The sequence below is a fragment of the Piliocolobus tephrosceles genome, chromosome 2 (assembly GCF_002776525.5).
Source record: "Piliocolobus tephrosceles isolate RC106 chromosome 2, ASM277652v3, whole genome shotgun sequence".
Classification (NCBI taxonomy): domain Eukaryota; kingdom Metazoa; phylum Chordata; class Mammalia; order Primates; family Cercopithecidae; genus Piliocolobus; species Piliocolobus tephrosceles.
Window position 1 is genome coordinate 30,055,014 of NC_045435.1, and position 19,584 is coordinate 30,074,597.

The 19,584-nt window shown below is 44.2% G+C and overlaps 2 protein-coding genes across 3 annotated transcripts in view; both read left to right on the plus strand.

Moving 5' to 3' along the window:
* Positions 1–3,348, plus strand: part of GRAMD1C (GRAM domain containing 1C) — a 104,707-nt gene extending 101,359 nt beyond the window's left edge. For both annotated transcript variants that reach the window (XM_023213533.1, XM_023213534.1), the window contains one exon: positions 1,563–3,348. In XM_023213533.1, coding sequence (XP_023069301.1) covers positions 1,563–1,643 — 81 coding nt within the window. In that variant the 3' untranslated portion in view covers positions 1,644–3,348. The remainder of the gene's footprint in view (positions 1–1,562) is intronic.
* A 602-nt stretch (positions 3,349–3,950) lies between these two features.
* ZDHHC23 (zinc finger DHHC-type palmitoyltransferase 23) lies at positions 3,951–19,104 on the plus strand. The gene is made up of 5 exons (XM_023213552.2): positions 3,951–4,330; positions 4,972–5,141; positions 9,839–10,546; positions 12,470–12,637; positions 14,489–19,104. The coding sequence occupies exons 2-5, from the start codon at positions 4,999–5,001 to the stop codon at positions 14,754–14,756; spliced, it is 1,287 nt and encodes a 428-aa protein (XP_023069320.1). The 5' UTR covers positions 3,951–4,330; positions 4,972–4,998; the 3' UTR covers positions 14,757–19,104.
* The last annotated feature ends 480 nt before the right edge of the window (positions 19,105–19,584 follow it).

The following is a 19,584-nucleotide window of genomic DNA, read 5'->3' on the forward strand; positions in this document are numbered from 1 at the left end:
GCTTGAACCCAGGAGGCGGAGGTTGCAGTGAGCTGAGATCATGCCACTGCACTCCAGCCTGGGTGACAGAGCAAGACTCCGTCTCCAAAAAATAAAAAATAAAAACATCTCCTCTGCCTGACTTCTTCCTGGCCCAAATGCTCCAGGGCTCTGTGTTAGGTTCTCTTCCCTTCTCTATTACTCTCCCTTTAGGTGATCTTCTTCACACCCCTAACTTTAACCACACGTTCCAATGACTCCTGTCTTAGTCCATTTGTGCTGCTATAACAAAATCCTGGAGACTGGGTAATTTCTAAAGAACAGAAATTTATTGCTCACAGTTCTGGAGGCTGAGGAATCCAAGATAAGGCATGTTTGGTGGCCAACTGGCAGAAGGGACTGAAGGACAAAAAAGGGGACTGTTTAGTTCCCTGAAGCTCTTTTATAAGAGCACTAATCCATTCATAAGAGCCCTCACGAGCTAATCACCTTCCAGAGGCCGCATCTCTTCATGCTGTTGCATTGGGGATTCAGTTTGAACATGAATTTTGAAGAGGACACAAATGTTCAGATAGCAGCAACTCCCAAGTACATATCTCTCACCTCGACCTGAGCTCTAGACTCATACAGTCACTTGCCTATTTGGCATCTTCACCTGTATAACTAACAGGATTCCCAAACTGATTATGTCCAAAATGTAAGTCAATTTTCCTCTAATCCAAAACCTAATTCTTTAGTGGGTCTCATTTCAGAAAATGATGCTGCTATCCACCAGTTGCTCAAGTCAAAAACTTAATAAAATAAGTATATATTTATGTATGTGATTATTTGTTTTATTAATAGTTCTGGATCCCTGACTAGTCTGTAAACTCCATGAAGGACAGGACAGTGCCTATTTGGCAGTTCTCCATTGTATATCCAGTGCTTAGAACACTGCCCAACATGTAATAGGCAAACAACAAATATTTGTTGAATGAATGAATACAAAAAAAAAAAAAAAAGAGTACGACATAATGCCTGCTCTTGAGTTGCATACAATTTTCTTAGAGAAATGAGCTGTCCAGGTGTATTGTTAACGACCAAAATTACAAAATTCAGTGTCAAAGTGTTAAGTAGTAAGGATAATGCTTTGGGAGTTTAGAGGCAGAATGACTGGGGAAAACTACATGAAGAGTGTGAATATGAGTAAGTTTTAGATAGGTGAAGAACATGAGGGTAAGAGCATGCAAAGGCACTGAAGCGAAACTTGAGTTGTTTAGGGGATAGTGAGGAGACCACTGCAACTTCAGAAACTGTTTAGGAAAACAAGTCTGTCACTATGCTTAATTTGATGAATGGACCTATTGAGAGGTAGACTATGTAGTAGCAGGAAGAAGTACAATACTCCAGCAAATGGGAAGAACTCTGTAGCAATCATACTGATACCCCAAAGAATCAGGTATTTTGTATTTCATGTTTTATTTGTGCATTGGTATAAACAAAACTATATTAAGTGTCACTGTAAATTTTGGGCATAAAAAATAGAAATTTTCAAATCTGATTAGAAAAATTAATCTGATTTTAAAAATTAATTTTGTTTACAGCTGAAGAGCTCACTCATTATGCTTCAGAAAACGTTTGATCTACTAAATAAGAATAAGACTGGCATGGCTGTTGAAAGCTAGTGATCTGAAGGACTAAAACCGCAGAGATACTTGGAACTAAAAGAAAATACCTGGAAGAAAACCAGACGAATGAAGGATTTTGGCATAGAACATTTCTATGCTTTTTCATTATTGAGATTTCTAATATGAACATTTCTTTCAGTAACATTTATTTGATAATTAGTTTCTGCTGGTCTTAAGAATACATCTTTCACTTCTTATAGATATTTTTAAGCTGTGAATTTCTTTAGTGAACCATGAAGTATATTGGAGAACTGAATTTCTCTGATAAAAAAAGAAAATGACACACCCTGAACTGAGTGAGTGGTATGGTCTCATCTCTACAGTGAAGTCTGATGCTTTGTTAGCACAGAATCAGTACATGTCCAATAGGCTGCTTTCGTAACTGAGATAAGACCAAGAGGATAAAGAGGACAATATAAGAAGAAACCTCTATGTCATTACTGATTTTAAAGGTCCTGTTTTCAGACATATAACATTTCCAGGTTTGTGTACTGTAAATATTATAATGTCTTCATTTATTTAGCATGCAAATTTAATAGTCAAACTTTTTGAATCTGCATGTTGATGATGATTATCAGAAAGGATCTTCTGCCATGTTGTATCTTTATGATACAAGAAATAGTTGTTTTTTCTTAAGGTAACTATCAGAGGTGGGATTATCTTGCCTCCTCACGTAGGATACCAAAAGGAAGAACCGTCCTCTGAGTTTTAAAAACCAGAAGGTTATGTTAAAATCTGGGCATTCAGTGACAGATCGAATGCCTACTTGAAGAAAGATTGGCTTCAGCTTAGCAGTCTTTCCTGGTGGAAGCGACCCATCTGGTTGAAAATAATTTGTGTACTTTCAGTAACCATGTATGGCTTCCTTCTTGATGTATGTGTGTGACTTGTTTTGGTTGGTAAGTTATAAGCCAGACATAAACTTTAGCTCTTTAATAAAACCTTCTGGGGCACGTATGTCCCATTACAAGTGTACTGACTCTGAAGTTGTAACTCAGATACAAGCTTTGGCTCTTTCATAAAAAGTTTTTATGCATATGTGTCTCCATACAAGTGGCTCATTAAAATAAGAACTTTGTAAACTGACTTAAAATCAGATATTTTTTCAAGAGTTAGGGAAAGTTGAAGTGTATTACTGTTTTGTCTCTTGAGCCCTTTCTCTGGGGAAAAAATCCATCTATATCTATATACATATATATATATGTATATAGATATAATGTATCTACATTCTTACTGTTTGAACAACTATTGCCTTTAATTAAATGTTTCATTTTTCCCCAGAGTCCCCAAAGCCACATGGCATTATTATAGTAATTTTTGAGATGCCTGTAGAAATGAAAGTATTGACTCCGTTAGAGGGAAAATGGGTTTCTCTGGGTGAATTCCAACTAAGCATACCTAGGGGTATCAGTGAGCCTACCTGGGTTTGTTTTGTTTTGGTAAGGATTTATGTAGTGTCTGGCTGTGAGCAAGAATGAGTGGATTATAAACTTGAAGATTTCTCTGTTAAAGTTACAAAAATGATCGACAAACAATATTTTTGTGATGTTTCTTTAAAAGTTGTATTTTATAACATACCTCAAGATTACCAAAGTAAGTTGCTTTATTAAATTAAGACTAAATTCGTATGGATGCAGAATTCAATTAATAAAATTTGAGCCTGTTACGTAAATTGAGTATCAATAAAATAAAAAATTTCTGAGTTGTAGTTTTCTTTTTCTACTGAAAACTACAAAGCCTGCGGTAGTGAAACGTGGACATGGGCCTACATTCCTTAAAGAAATTTTGTGCAATAAAAAAACCCAAAAAGGACTCTCATCTCAGGGCAGTTTCATCTCAAATACGCAGACGACTGGAACAAAAGTACTAGCGAGGCCTGCTGGTCCAATGTAAAGGCTGCTAGCCAGAAATCATGAAAACGAACAGGTTGCTATATGAACAGATCCGGCGGCAGTGATGGGCCTTTAAGAGAAGGTCAGCGAAATTGGGGGAGGTACTTGGATAACATTTTGCGGTGGAGAGCTCCCCCACCGCCTGTTGCCGGCGTCTGAATGAAGGCTGGCCGCTCCACGGTCTCACGTAGTTCGGAAATCCTCCGGGTTCCCGGGTTTCCCGTATTTCCGTCTCCGCACCCCGCCCGCACCCCGGGGCTCCGCAGGCGGTCCCACCGGCGGGGCTCGGCTGCAGCCTCTGGGGCGGGGCGGGGCGTGGCGAGGCAGGCCGGAGGTGCGGGACCCGCTTCCTGCCCCTGCCTCCTAGACGCGCTCTCGGGAGCCGATTTTCCCCTAACCAGCGCCAGGGCCGCGGGCCAGGAGGAGGAGCCTCGCCCGCGGGCTCCGCGGGGCGGCTGGCGGCGCACGTGCGGGACAGGCGGGGAACCCCGGCGCCGGGGGCGGGGCACCCGGAAGCGCGAGTGGACTTGGCGCACCGAGCCGGGCGGGCGGAGGAGCGGCTAGGACTGCGCGGGGAGGCGGGCGCGCCGCCCGGGCAGCGGCGGGCTGTGGTCACAGGTGGGCGGCTGCGGCGAGGGAGCGGCCGAGCTGAGCCCGGGTCCCGGAGACTCCTGCCGTCACGCCCGGGGCTCCGCGTAGCGGAGATCGGGAGAAGCGTCTGTGCCTCCGGGGAAGCCGACCCATCTCCCCTCCGCCTCTTTGGCTGCAGTTGCACCTCCGGCCAGAGGGCAGGTAACTTCCCTTCCAAGGTCATTTTCCTGGCGGGGTGGCGTGTGAGGCCCGCCCACGTCCTCCGTATTGGCGGGGGCAGGAGAGGCGTACCTCGCAAGGGGCCCTACCAGTTGAGCTGGACGGCGACCCCCGAGCACTGCCACGGAGTCTGGTGGCATTCCCGGAGCGGGGTCGCCGGCCTCAGCCGCCGAGAGTGTTAGCCGGTGCCAGCGGGCATATGCTTCGCCTTTCCCTGCAGCCCCGAGGCTGAGTTTCCACCAGCGCCCAGGCTTGGAGCGGAGACCGCTTGGCCCTCCCAGCCTGCACCCGCAGGTGAGCGCAACCGCCCGCGCCCCGGCTGTCCCGGACGCGTGGTCGGCTGTCGCCATAGGAACGGCTGGTGCCCAGACGGCGCCTGCCCAGGCTGGGAAGGGGCGGTGAAGGCAGCTCCGAGCTCCAAGAACCCTGGAGCCCCCTGTGTGGCCAGGCGGAGCCATAAAAGCCTGATGAAAACGGGACCCCCTCCCCCTCTCTCTTCTCATTTTTGATTGCTCAGGCGTTGGAGGTTAAACAGAAAGAGAGGCGTGGACCTGTTTACGAGATGTAAGTTGTGTTCTTTCCACCTTTACCTTCTGAGGGCTTCTTACGCCTCATGGTGACAGGTGCAAATCAGGACACAGAAGGGCAGTATGAAACCTGTGAAGAAAAAGAAAACCGAAGAACCTGAATTGGAGCCCCTGTGCTGCTGCGAGTACATAGATCGGAATGGGGAAAAGAACCACGTGGCTGCTTGTTTGTGTGATTGTCAAGATCTGGATGAAGGGTGTGATCGGTAAGAACAGAGCATTTCTTGACGCTGGCCCCATCACCCTTCTGAGAACTGCCATGTGTACTTTCAGCCTAGCCACCCGGAATGCTAGAATTTGCTCTTGATTCTATTTCCAAGCATCTAAAATGAGAGTTGGCTTCTATGTCAAGTGTGAGGATTTTATAAAGATGGATTACGCAGTAGGGCACAGCTGTCTGTCTACTGTTTTATAGGATATTATTTTTCGTTTAAAGAGAGATGGGGGAGAGAACAGGCAGTTTAAAGGGATAGTAGGCAAGTTAGTATAAAGTAAAATGCAAGCCAGCAGAATCTGTAAGTTTAAAATGAACACATTAGTTCCAGAAAGTTCCTGCCTTCTCAGAGGTCTCAGCATTTAGAGACTGACTATTTGGGACTGGGTGGCACCTGACCACAGAGGGCCTTGTGGGTTGAAAGATCATTTTCCTGCTGTTAGTACTGGTCTTGCCCCTTGTTTCTGGGGAGGAACTCCAGCCAGAAGGCATGTGTCTCCCCTGGATTCACAGTTTTCAGTGTGACCAGCAACACTTGATTGATCGTACTGTATTTGGCTTTTATTTTCCAAGTGATGGAAATTACTATCCAAAAAGAGAATTTTTAACGTCACTGAAAAAATTTGGTGTGTCGGACAGTGAATAACCTGGTTTTAATCCATTTTCTGAGTAATTATATATTTTAAAATTATTGTCACATGGAAGTCATAATGTGGGAAGAATAGGGATGTTGGAAACTTGCTTTTCCCATTAATAATTATTTCTGGTTAAAAATGTCATTGCAAGTGCCAGTTTGTTGACTTTGAGCTTGGTACATTAATACAGCATTCCTTGGGGTCTGCAGTGTAGTACTAGCCTTGACTCTTAAAAACCCAGTGACCCCTTTGTAATTCTTACTTGACAGTGTACTGCGTGGTCTTTTTTATGGATGTCTTTGAATATAGATTGTTTAGAGTTAGTCTAAAATCTATACTGAGAAAATAGAGCACTTTGCACTAATGAATGGAGAAATGATGCTGTTTCCATAACCACCATCACTCAAGACCGCAGCTGTTCCATTAACCTTGCTAACTCTTCCTCCCTCCTAACCCTGGAGACCTGGGCTGTCCCCTGAGGCGCCTCCTCTGCTCTCTCTGTACCCCTCTCCTCTGTGTTTTCACTGTGCCTGCCGCTCTGTATGATTCCCAACTAGTTACCTCCCACTCACCTCCAAGTTCTAGTCTTACCTTTAAAAATTGTCTAAAATCAAAGATACCTTTCCTTAAACTCTACCTTTTCTTACTAGCCTGTCTTAATTTGTTCAGGCTGCTGTGATAAAATACCTGAGGCTGGGTAATTTGTAAACAATATACATCTATTGCTCACAGTTCTAGAGGCTCAGAAATCCAAGATCAAGGCACGGGCAGATTCAGTGTCTGGTGAGGGCCCTTTTCCTCATAGATGACACCTTGGTGTGTCCTGACACGGCAGAAGGGGTGAATAAGAGCTCACAGGGCTCTTTTATAAGGCACTAGTCTCATTCCTGAGGGCTCTGTCTTCATGACCTAATCACCTCCTCTGATTACTGTTGCATTGGGAATGAGGTTTCAATGTAACGAACTTTGGAGGGACACAAATACTTCCTGGCTCCCTAAAATTTATGTCCTTCTCACATGCAAAATACATTCATTTCATCCCAATAGCCCCAAAAGTCTTAGCTCATCCCAGTGTCAATTCAAAAGTCTAAAAGTCCAGAGTCTGGTCTGAATATCACCATCCAAATCAGATATGGATGAGTTTTAAGATCCAATTCATCATCCTGAGACAAGTTCTCCTCCACCTGTGCACCTGTGAAATGAAACAAGTTAGGTGCTTCCACAATACAATGGTAGGACATGCATAGAATAGACATTCCCATTCCAAAGGGGAACAACAACAGGAAGAAAGGAGTGTTAGTGACAGGTCCTGACCCAGTGGGGCAAACAATGTTAAGTCTTAATAAGGCTTGACAATAATCTCGGACTTGATGTCCTGCCTTGTGGACACACTGGGCTGGAGGTTGGGCCCCCAAGGCTCTGGGTGTCCCTGCCACGGCAGCTTTGTTGCGCACAGCCCACACTGCAGCTCTCGGGTTGGAGTGCCGACAGATGCCTACAGCTCTCCCAGGCTGGAGTTGCATGCTAGTGGCTCTATCAGTTGGGGCTCTTGGGGGTGACCCTGTCTCCACAGCTCCAAGTAGGCATTGCCTCAGTGGGGTGTCTCTGTAGTGGCCCCACCACACTCACAGCTCCACTGGGCAGTGCCCTAGTGGGGGCCCTCTGTGGTGGCCCCGCCCCTGTGGCAGTCCTCTGCCTCGGCCCCGAGGCTCTCCAGGGCATCCTTTGAAATTTAGGTGGAGACAGCCAGGCCTCTACAGCTCCTGCACTCTGGATGCCTACAGCATTGGCACCCTGGGGATGCCACCAAGGTTTACCACATGTGCCCTTCAAGGGGTGGCCTCTGTGGCATACCTAGGCCCAGTGGAGCCACACCTGGAGCTGCCGTGGGGCATGCACCAGAATGTAGGGAGCAGAGGCTTCAGATGGCACTCGGCAGTACCCCCGAAGCCCCATGGGTGCCCTCAAAGCCCTGGCACTTGAGGCTTGTGGTGGGAGCAGCAGCCCCAAGGATCTCCGAATGTCTTCAGGGTCCTTCCATTGTCTTGATGACTGGCACGGGGCTAATCCGTACTGAGCTCATCCACATCCTTGCTGTTCTCTCCCAAACAGGCTTTCTCATTTGTTACAACGTAGACAGGCTGAGAAGTTTCCAAATCTTTTACTCCCCTTTTGATTATGAATTTTGTCTTTAAATTATTTCTCTCTTTGGCCGGGCGCAGTCACTCACGCCTGTAGTCCCAGCACTTTGGGAGGCCCAGGCAGGCAGATCACCTGAGGTCAGGAATTCGAGACCTGCCTGACCAACATGGAGAAACCCTGTCTCTACTAAAAATGCAAAATTAGCCAGGCGTGGTGGTTCTTGCCTGTAATTCCAGCTACTCAGGAGGCGAGGTAGGAGAATCACTCGAACTCGGGAGGTGGAGGCTGTGGTGAGCTGAGATTGCGCCATTGCACTCCAGCCTGGGCAACAAGAGCAAAACTCTGTCTAAAAAAAAAAAAAATGATCTCTTCCTGCATTTTACCATAAGCATTTATGAGAAGCCATGCAGCACCCTGAACACTTTGCTTAGAGATTTCTACTGCCAAATACTCAGTTTTATCACTCTTGAGTTCTATTTTCTACCAAACCAGGACATAAACACAATTCCACTGAGTTCTTTTCCTCTTTATAAGTGGCAAGGATCACCTTTCTTCTAGTTTCCAATCACGTTTGTCACTTCCATCTGAGATCATATGAGAATGGCTTTTACTGTCCATATGTCTGAGAGCCTTCTGTTCATTACCTCTTAGGGATTCTGTAAGATTGAGACTTTCTCTGCAGCTGTCCTCTTCTGAGCCCTTGCTAGAATCACCTTTGTTAGTTTGTTCAGTCTAGATTTTTTCCCAGCATGCACTTCCACACTCTTCTAACCTCTACCCATTACCTGGTTCCACAGCTGCATCCACATTTTTAGATATCTGTTGTAGCAACATCCTACTTGTCAGTACCAATTTCTGCCCTAGTCTGTTCAGACTGCTATAACAAAATAACTTAGGCTGGGTAATTTACAAACAACAGATATTTATTGCTCACAGTTCTGGAGGCTGTGAAGTCCAAGATCAAGGCAGCAGCAGATTCAATGTCTGATGAGGTGTCCTGCCCAGCTTCATAGATGGCACCTTCTTGCTGTGTCCTCACCTGGTGGAAGGGGCAAACAGGCTCCTTTGGGTCTCTTTTTTGGAGGCATTAATTCCACTCATCAGGGCTCTGCTCTGATGACCTAATACCCTCCTCAAGGCCCCGTCTCTTAATACTCTTGCACTGGGGATTGGGTTTCAGCATATGAATTTTGGGGGCATAAACATTTAGAACATAGCATAGCCTAAGTGTGCAAAACAGTCAACAAATACTCCGTTCACCAAGTTCAGTGATTTGACTCATACTAGTTTGATCTCCATTCTTCTGTAGGTAACCCCATCCTTGCAGGACTAGTCTGCTGCCTGGGCTCATGCCAGGTGTGTGCTGCACACATTTCTTTCCACTAGAAGGCCTGCCTTCCTCCCTCTCCATTCATACACATGCTAGCTGGACATCAGGGTTGAGCACAGATCCCACCTTTTCCACAAAGACCCCTCTGATGACTCCACCCAGAAGTATTGACGCTCCTCTGAGCACTCCTTACAGTGTTTGATCCCAAGAGTTCATTGATTATTGCTGCTTTGTCACTTACCTCATAGTTCTTGAATTCCCATGTTGTCCTCACAACTAGATTGTGATTTGTTTTGAGATTCTTATGACTGTACAGGTCCTAAGATGTAAACATTACTTGCAGCATGTGTCTATACCTATGTATTTGTTTAGGGGAGAAATAACCTTAAGTTTTAAACATCTTGTTCCTATTTTTAAAAATGACATGTGAATCTGAAAAGCTGAGTTTTGTAGTAAGGAGGTGAAATGTTTGGTCTTTGGTAGCTGTAATCGTTTATCCCGCTGTTTGGCATTCAGTGTTCTGTAGCTTTTAATTCAACAAACCCACATAAAGTCCCTTCTCTTTGTGCTTTTTCTGAATAGATGGATTACATGTAAATCTTTACAGCCAGAGACTTGTGAAAGAATCATGGATACCATTTCTGATCGCCTCCGAATTCCTTGGCTTAGAGGAGCCAAAAAAGTGAACATCAGCATCATCCCTCCGCTTGTCCTGCTGCCTGTCTTCCTTCATGTGGCTTCCTGGCATTTCCTCCTGGGGGTGGTGGTTTTGACCTCCCTTCCTGTGCTGGCACTGTGGTACTACTACCTCACTCACAGAAGGAAAGAACAGACCCTGTTTTTCCTGAGCCTCGGACTGTTCTCACTGGGCTACATGTACTATGTGTTCCTGCAGGAAGTGGTCCCCAGAGGGCGTGTGGGTCCCGTTCAGCTAGCTGTTCTTACCTGCGGGTTATTTCTGATCCTCTTAGCCTTGTACAGAGCCAAGAGGAATCCAGGCTACCTCAATCCAGCAAGCAGTGACAGATCTCTAAGCAGCAGCCAGCTGGAGTTGCTGAACCGAAAAGGGCAGGAGAAGACGAAAGGGTTCCCTGGGACAGACACGTCGGGCAGCCTCAACAATCGCACAGCGAAGGATGACCCCAAGGGCTCTTCCAGGATGCCGGCTGGAAGCCCCACCAAAGCAAAGGAGGACTGGTGTGCCAAGTGCCAGCTGGTGCGACCAGCCCGGGCGTGGCACTGCCGGATATGTGGCATCTGTGTGAGGAGAATGGATCATCACTGTGTCTGGTATGTAGGAAACATTTGGAGACTTGGAAAGTGTAAATTCATGTCAAACTCGCTGCTTACATTTGATCTTCCCTTGCGCTATCCCAAAATTTCTCTCCTTCCCAGCTTTACACCTTGTAGGTATTTGTGGGTTGTTGTGATCTTCCCACTTAGTCATCAGTTTTTCGAGTTTCACCAATTTAGTTCCTTCAGTCATTTCCTGAAGGAGAATAACAGAAAACTTGTGGATTTTTTTTTTTCAATTTTCTTTTGAACGACTCCTCATTTATCTTCTTTCTAATAGAGAAATATCTACAGTTGAATGATTTTTTTTTTAAAAAAGAATTGATCAGAATGTTTCTGCATATGTATAAGCATATTTCCCTGTGCTATTCCTTTTTAAACATAAAGCTGAAGAAAGTGTACCCCTATTTTTAGGTGACTCTTTTTCCCCCATGCCATACATACATAATCGTTTTTGATGCTACCGATGGTTTCCACTTAACATTATTGAATCGAGGTCCTACCAGATAAACTCTCTATTTGATTATTTGCAGAGAAATGGGCTTTTGTACCTCCCAGTTGGCCAGTAACAAATGAAGGTACATAAGGCCCCATAAAATATGAAGTGCAATGTTTAAAGATGATGTCGCAGCTTCACTAAAAACATCTAAACTAAAGGGAGTATAGTTAATTCAGACATGAATGCTGTGAGTAGCATGTTTGCAGGTTTATTGCTCTTTAGGCAGTCGTGATCAATGAGTTATGCTTTTCATGTCTAGGATTCTGGTCCTGTAGCATACCACCTCCTCCTCAGAAGCGGATGCTGGAGAGGGTGCGGGTGCAGAAAAGGCTGAGAGGCATCGACGTGGGCCTCAAGTGCATGGCTCAAGTGCAGGGCAGCTCTTTTCTGGGTCCTTGTCTTTAGAAGTAAACAGGTGTTTTCATTTTTAGATATTCTCCTTCTATGTCTTCATCACTTATTATTCGTGTGTGCGTGTGTGTGTGTGTTCCATTTACAAATGCTGGTTTGCAGAAGGCTCACCTAACAGCAGGTCTGTGCCCACCGGAGCATCCTGGTGTGCAGTGGGTAGAAGGCACTCGCTGTACATCCTGCCCCACAAATGGCCACGACACAGAACTGTTTTTACCTGCCAAAGAGCCTGCAGGTTACCAAGTTGTTCTTCCCCTCACCCTGTGTTTCTCACCTCTTTGGATCTTTATCTTACTCTTCATATATTGTACATGAATTTTCCCATAATCTGTAATACTTCTGGTTTAGCATTTTTACGTTTTCATAATTCTATTTAGCTCCCTTTCCTTAACATGGTGAGGACAATGTTAGCTCTCCATAGCTGGGTAATACTGATATTTAGGAAGATTTGTTAGCCAGGTGCTGCTTTTTACTTAGTCTTGTCCTTAAACTGACGATATGATTCCACTTTGCAAAGAGCAGTGAATATAAGACTGCATCCCTCAGTGTGCAAGTTTTTAATTCCCTAAAATCGCAAAATAAGAGAACTTCTTAATAACTGTAATTTACACTTTCCCTATTTAAAACCTTGTCGTGGCTGGGCACGGTGGCTCATGCTTATAATCCCAACACTTTGGGAGGCTGAGGTGGGCGGATCATGAGGTCAGGAGTTCAAGACCAGCCTAGCCAACATGGTGAAACCCCATCTCTATTCAAAATACAAAAATTGTCTGAGCATGGTGGCACATACCTGTAATCCCAGCTACTTGGGAGGCTGAGGCAGGAGAATTGCTTAACTGGGACCCGGGAGGCGGAGATTGCAGTGAGCTGAGATCACGCCGCTGCAGCCTGAGCTACAGAGCAAGATTCCGTCTCCAAAAAAAAAAAAAAAAGCTTTCTTGTTTATCATGTAAATTTTATTGAGAACTCTTAAAAATGTTTGCTTTTTTATTTCTCTATGTTGTTTTGAGGATAAATAGCTGCGTTGGAGAATCAAATCATCAAGCATTTATACTTGCCCTTTTGATCTTCTTGCTCACCTCGGTGTATGGGATCACACTGACCTTGGACACCATTTGTAGAGACAGAAGTGTCTTCACAGCTCTCTTCTATTGTCCTGGAGTTTATGCAAATTACAGGTGAGCCGTGGATACCACAGTACGGAGGCCCCCTGGGAAGCAACGGATGTTGCCATTGACAGCGACTGTTACTGCTTGGTTAGGAGTTCTCAACCAAAACATGGGCCAGGCTATGGGAATGTGGGGTATCCCTGAAATTGCCAGCAAAATTGTGCATTGGTGATGTGTGTTTTTCTAGGGTGCTGTTAAAAGGATTATTGACCTTTAGAAAATGAAGAACTAATTCTCTACAAACAGGACCAGGCCCAATCAGGGACTTCCAGAGTCCAGTGACCACTCACAGGCTCAAAGTAGCACCAGTGAAACTAAAACAATCCACACAAACTAGCAGCCCCAGGGCACATATGTGCCTATTTTGTCATAACGATCCGAAACCTTCTCACTTTACCGCTGCTTTCTGATGCTGTTTAGTCCAGTCTTAATTTACTGCTTCCGACCCTTTTGAGATGTGCTCAGCATCTCTATAACCTTGCTTTTCTTTCTGACCTCTCTTGGTTTTTCCTGTTCTACTTTCTTTCTTTTTTTAATCACCACTGGTGATTACTATGATATGTAGGTCAGTATTTCCTGAGGCCCCTTTATAGATTGTGAAGATTTCCAGGCCATGGCAAAAGCTGGGATTCTTCAGCTTCGGCCTCAGCGCCCCTCCCTGAATGCCGGCGCCCCCACTCTGCCCATGCTGTTTATTCTCTTCCCTTCATCATCGTCTCTGACATAAGCGCTCTGTGGTGTCTGTGGTTTGGTCCTTTTCTTTCTTCTCACTCTTCATTTTCAGAACAATCCTTGCTTTCTCTACAAAGTATCCCTGTGTGGCATTTGTTTTATTACTCTGTGGACAGATATCCCCATTGTCATCCTAGAACCAGACACCTGTGGGCATTATTAGAATAGACTGGTCCTCGTCAGAGTAGGTTTCCTTCCCCGCTGTGTGGAGAGTATCTCCAGCGCGTCAGATTCTCCGCTAACGCTGCAGGTGAGGCCTGTCCTGAAGCACAGCACGTCTGCACTCGGTGGGGAGGCGGGGGAGGCGAGGGAACCGAGGAACGCAGTCCTGCCCTTGCTTCTCACCCTGCTCCGTGCAGACGATTCACGGCACCTCATCTTTTTGGTGAGGTCCTTGGATTTAATAGTCTCTGAGGTCCCTTCAGCTTTACAAATGAAGATTCTGAATGAACTTATTTCCAACTAACTTCATTCGCGAATGTTTGAAAATCATCAGATGGCAGAGGCTCACTGGCAGCCTGTCTCATTAGTGAGCCTGAGAGGAGCTTCCCTGCCCTGTGTGATTGTGTTGGGCTTTAGGAGGGTGAATTTGGAATGTTACGATCGGTGTTCCTACATCCAAGTAAGCACAGGGCTGCTGGTGTTGGGAGTCACCGTGGTCTTTGCATTCCTCAGCAGTGGACTGGAAAGAATGGAGATTAGTAACTTTAGCACTGTCCCTCGGTATCCACCTGCAGCTTCCTAGAGGACATTTATAGCAATCCCTTGGTGCCTTTGTTTTCTCATGAGTTAGATATAATTTACGAATTACGTGTTTATTTAACAAACAAGTGTTGAACACTGTTAGGCAGTGTGCTGGGTGTGTGGAGGGTACAAAATGCAAACAACAGTCCCTGCTATTCTAGTGTACTATACTAGAAAACAGGCACCAGTAATTATATTATAAACACGCACATTCTCCTGCTTAAGCAGGTTATTGGAATTCTGAGTATCTTCCAGTTTGGAGGGTTGGGGAAGATGTCAAAGTCTTTAGTAATAAGTAAAAATATGTGTAAAATGTGAGAATGATGACAGTTTTCTGAATGTGACAAAAACGGCAGCCCTGACCGGCCTTTTCCCCTCTCCCAGCTCGGCTCTCTCCTTCACCTGCGTGTGGTACTCTGTGATCATCACAGCAGGCATGGCCTACATCTTCCTGATCCAGCTGATCAACATCAGCTACAATGTGACTGAACGGGAAGTGCAGCAGGCCCTCCGACAGAAGACTGGGCGCCGGCTCCTCTGCGGGCTCATCGTGGACACAGGCCAGTACAATAGGGGCTTCCTGCGGAACTGGCACCAGTTCTCCACCCTGGGCACACGTGCATTCCACCACCCTGCCGAGGACATTGTCTGAAGTGCCTTCTGTGTGGCTCTCTGAGGGATGATGGCTCCTCCTTCCGTCTCCCTTCCATTTTACACTTCAGTGTCCATTTTTATCCCCAGTTTCTTAAAGGCATTATAGGGCCATGCTCAGGTTTAGAGACTGGAGTGGGAAGAAGTGAATTTTTCTGATGCCACAACTTAAGAGACTTTTATACTAAAGCAGAAAAGTAGAGCCATTCCTTTCTAGTCACCTTTTTAATTGACTCAGTTGCCTGAACTTGAGAAGGATGCGGATTGCTAATGCACAAATTGATAGAAGCAATTCCCATCCATTAGTATGGGGGAAAGAGTTTTGGATTAGGATAGTTTCTGGTCCCTCTTTCGATTCCTAATAGCCATGTGACCCCTAGTTGAGTCACTGTCCCAAGTCTCAGGGTCATCTGCAAAGTGGGGTACTGATGCCTGCCCTGGCTACCTCACAGGGCTGTCATGAGGGCCATGTGAGGGATGATGGACGTGGAAAGCACTAAAAAACAACTCAAGCACCATGGAAATACAAAGTATTAGGAGAATATTGTGACAGAAGAAAAATGTTTGTAGGTTAGATTACTGAAGCCAATATGATTAGGGTAATCAGTTTTCAGCACATACCATGTTGTACAGTTGTGAGAATTTCTCCTTCTTAAGTATTAGACGTGAACTACTCAAACAGAGAAGATGACCAGATGGATTTGACGCTAAGTTGTCCGCTCTTGAAAAGACAGTTGACAACAGTTATAATTATTGCCAGTGTAATGTACAGTGGCCATGAGTTTAGGTGATGAGTTCTTCTATTTATTTTTTATATATTCTGCTTGGGTTTCTTATAAATAACTCCAATAGGCATCCATGTGTTTTTCCTCTTCCCATGTTTCACCGGGTAAGGTGCTAGCACACGTGTGACTGTGGCTGGAAGAGGAGAACAGACACCCCTGTGGGAACGCTTTACTCTCTTTTCTGGTAGGAAGGCTGAGTAACATCAAGGGCTCGAGTATTTTCTTCATGTATTTCAAATGCTGTCAGTTATAGCACTCAATTGTGAAAATCAGCCTTCTGGCATTCACATTATTCCGGTATGAACTTTGAGGAGTTGAGTGACATCTTCCCACTTAACTTGCACATTAATTCTCAATTACCCCTCCCTAAATAACAGTATCTCACTAGGAGAGAAGAAACAGGGTATATGTGGTTTCCACTATTAATGGATTACCATTCTTCCCTGGCTCTTCCCACAGTAACAAGCTGTTTCTTTAATCATATCTTAAAAGCGAAAATGTATAAAAGATTAAATATTTATGTACAATGGATTATTCTGCTACAGAATTAAGATGAGAGAATTTCAGATGAGGAAAATACCCTTTTGAAATGTTGGTTTTGTACATGTACTGTTTTGCAATCCCAAAGATAATTCATGACTCCTTAAATTGGCCTTGGCTTATAGCTTAATATAGGGAAAATACTGCCAGCGTTTTCCGTCATTCTGTGCATGCTGCTTTAAGCAAGAGATTTATATTTGTTGAGAGGAAATATTGCTACTTCCTGCACTTCCACCCTCTGCAGCCAGCACCATCCCTACTGTTGCCATTAATCGGAGCTGTCCTTAAGATGGTCACCATATTCTTATTCAGGCTGCCGTCATTTTCCCCAGAGATGGTTTGTTTAACGAATGATAGGCTCTGTGCCTGGGGATGTTAGCAGACTCTGAGGTTTGTACAGTGATGCCTTCTCCCTGGCCCAGAGCTGAATATTCACCTAGAATTAAAGTTGGATATAACAAATTTCTTTCTGTATAGGTTTTAGATGAGAGAGATAGTAATAATGTCAAGCATAGCATATGTGGGCAGAAATTGGTAGTCGTGCTTTTGAATGTCAGCTGTAGAGCCAACTCTGATTAGCCGTTGATCATACAAATTCATAGAAACATTAGTATAGTCAGTAACTTTAGCTTCTTGCCAAATTGATCACAACAATCTAAACGTGATGTGATGAAGATGAGTAGTACAAAGAGACCAAAGTCATTTGGAGAATTAGGAATGATTACCATTTTTTTTTTTAACAACTTACCTCTAATAGGGTTATTTGGATGAGCCAACTCAGCTGCCTTCCCACGGATAGGAAGGGACTCCCTGTTTATTATTCAGGTTTATTGGCACGAAGATACTTGTTTTAAGTTCCTTGAGAACCCATGATGGACAGTTTACAGAATGCTTAAACCTGTCAAAAGACCAGTAATTTTTTTGAGGAAAAGCCTTCCCAGGCGTCTGTACCGAAAGGAGCAGCAAACAAGGGGCTAATCCATGAGCAGTGTTCTGTAGGCTGTGTGACATCTTTGTTTGATAGGACTTTGGAGCCTTTTATGATCTGGAACTATTTGAGGGGTTTCATTATAGGCCTTGGTTCTCTCCAGAGGCCAGGTGAGTTTACTGTGGAATCTTTGAAAGGACAAGGCCTCTGAATGAATCAATCCCAGGGAAGCATTTGGTTGGTGGTGGCAGTGGAGGATTGTCCTGTGAACCTATAAATCAGCAGTCTCTTGGGCAGAGCGAGCTCCTCGAACATGATTTGAAGCAAGCAGGCCCTCTTCTCTCATCTCACGTCCTCAGTCTCTGTTAATGAACGTACTGGATGTGGAGTTTAATAAATTACCTACTATCATCTGGCCACTTAGATGATCATCACACCACTGTGAACTGTTCCTGGGGGGAGAAGAATACACCGATTTGAAAGATTCAAGGGAGAAAGAGTTAAGGATCACGATTGCGTGAAAGAGGAAAATCCTTCAATATTTAATATGTTTCTTATGATACCCACAGAGTACTTTTATGGTTCCAGCTGAGCGTTCCTGAAATGAACTGACCATTAACAACGCCTCTTTGATAGGTTACCCTGATGCTGCTAATGTGAAGCCTTAAGTGTGTTTCTGGGACAACGTGCTGCTTATTTCACCTCAGCCACACATGTGTTTGTGTTTAGGATATTGTAAATCTTTGCTATCTAAGTAGTGTTTTCCTTGGTGAATGAAGTAAATGTTGTCTTCAAGTGTACCATCTGCCTAGCAAAAAATTGCTACAAACTTTCTGTTATGCAATAGTCCTTGGTACTTCTAATATTTTTAGCAAGAGACAATTTTCTGTACTAGAATCTTCCACTGCCAGAAAACACAGTGCCAGTAAGGTTCTACATACTACTGACCATCTGCTTAATAGACATGTATTTCCTTTGAGTAGGACATTAGCTTTTTATTATAAAGCTAAAACTAGTATAAGCAAAAATATAACATCTAGAAGCACAGTTTTAGCCAGGATGTTTAAAAATTAAAGTTTTGGGAGATTTAAGGGTCTTTTTAACCTAGGTAAGTTTATATGCCCTAACTTCATTGTAGCCATATTCTGGTACCTTGCATTTTGAAAAGTAGAGGTTTCTTAAGCAAGCAATGGATAGTAAGAGACTTTTCCTGAGGCACCTGTTTGGAATCTGGTTTTGTCAGTGGCAGCTTGACATGTGCACCCTTTTTGTATTAAACACTGCGAAGGTGATGCAGGGGAGCAGGAAAGCCATGCTAAACTCACTACCGAGTACAATTCAGTATGTTCCTGTGGATGTTTGCTGTGACTAATATAAATTTCTTGCAGTATCAGCTACACTTAATTATGTTGCTGATAGACAAGCATCCACGCTTCAGCTGGCACTAAGCGTTTCACTGTAGGATCAGCAGCAGGTTAAAGACTCAACAGTTAGTGGAGACAAATGTCTTAGAGGCTGCACGATGTCCAGGTTGGGCTTGTGACTTATTAGTGGCCTAGCCTTCCTGATGGCACCTTGAAAGTGAACTTCTAGAAATTTATACTTAAAAGGCAAAGCTTTAAAAGCAGAGCTAGTCTATTCTAGTTATTGATGCAACTAAAATTCTGTATTTCTTAAGATGGGTCACTGACAAGATGGCACACGATAGAGCCTGCAATCTCAACTCATTGTGATCCTAATAGTCCGGGTGATTGGATGGTTTGAGTTGTTAGGGATTTTGAGCTTTTCATTTTATTGCATATCTGGGTTGGATGTGAGACTAAAGGAAACCCAGGAATCTTTACCTGATGTTACATTTAATATTTAATGTAACTGGTCTAGCAACATTAAGGGGGATTTCTGAAGCCAACTCCGGAGGTTGTGGGCTGAACATTTTGCACTGTTTTTATATACTTGGATTCATATCCTCTTATCACCTCAGACTAAGACACAAGGCCTTTTACATGGAAATTTTACAAATTACTGCCATTTATGTAAAATAATGTCCTGTGACCAAGTTGTTTAAATGGAAAATAAAGTGCTTTCTTTAAGGAAAATAGCTGGTGTTTCTTGGAGTGTCTCCTGAAGTCTTTTGATTTCCGAAAACCCTGCATTATACCTGTGCTGCCTCTTTGGCTCCCTCGATGTCCCTGTCCTGTGTATCTGTCCCTAGCCCTAAACTGTTATGTTCCCAGTGGCAATTTCTCCAGTTTTGTGGGTCAGGGATACTGCTTGTTGGGTATCAATTATGTTGGGATACATTATGTTAGCAGTAACATTTTGAAATATACCTTCATGATAGTCCAGCAAAAAACAGCATCAAAACTATTTCCATTGTATCTCTTTAGAAGGCTCTGTATTCGGTAAAAAAAAGTCTAACTGGCTCACTCGGAATATGGGCTGCTAAAGACTCAATTTCTAGTTGATGTTTGAGGAGAGGCAAAAATAAAGCTCAGATAGAAAACTTAAGCTTTGTGGAATTTATTTAGGCTCCTGGCATGTTTACTTAAGGAAGTCACCTTTCCTTATGTACAGGC

Bases quoted from the DNA above. Each gene is read 5' to 3' on its own strand.
- ZDHHC23 (XM_023213552.2), top strand. From the start codon at position 4,999: ATGAAACCTGTGAAGAAAAAGAAAACCGAAGAACCTGAATTGGAGCCC. The intron at 5,142-9,838 runs GTAAGAACAGAG...TTTTCTGAATAG, and splicing joins CTGGATGAAGGGTGTGATCG to ATGGATTACATGTAAATCTT. The intron at 10,547-12,469 runs GTATGTAGGAAA...TGTTGTTTTGAG, and splicing joins ATGGATCATCACTGTGTCTG to GATAAATAGCTGCGTTGGAG.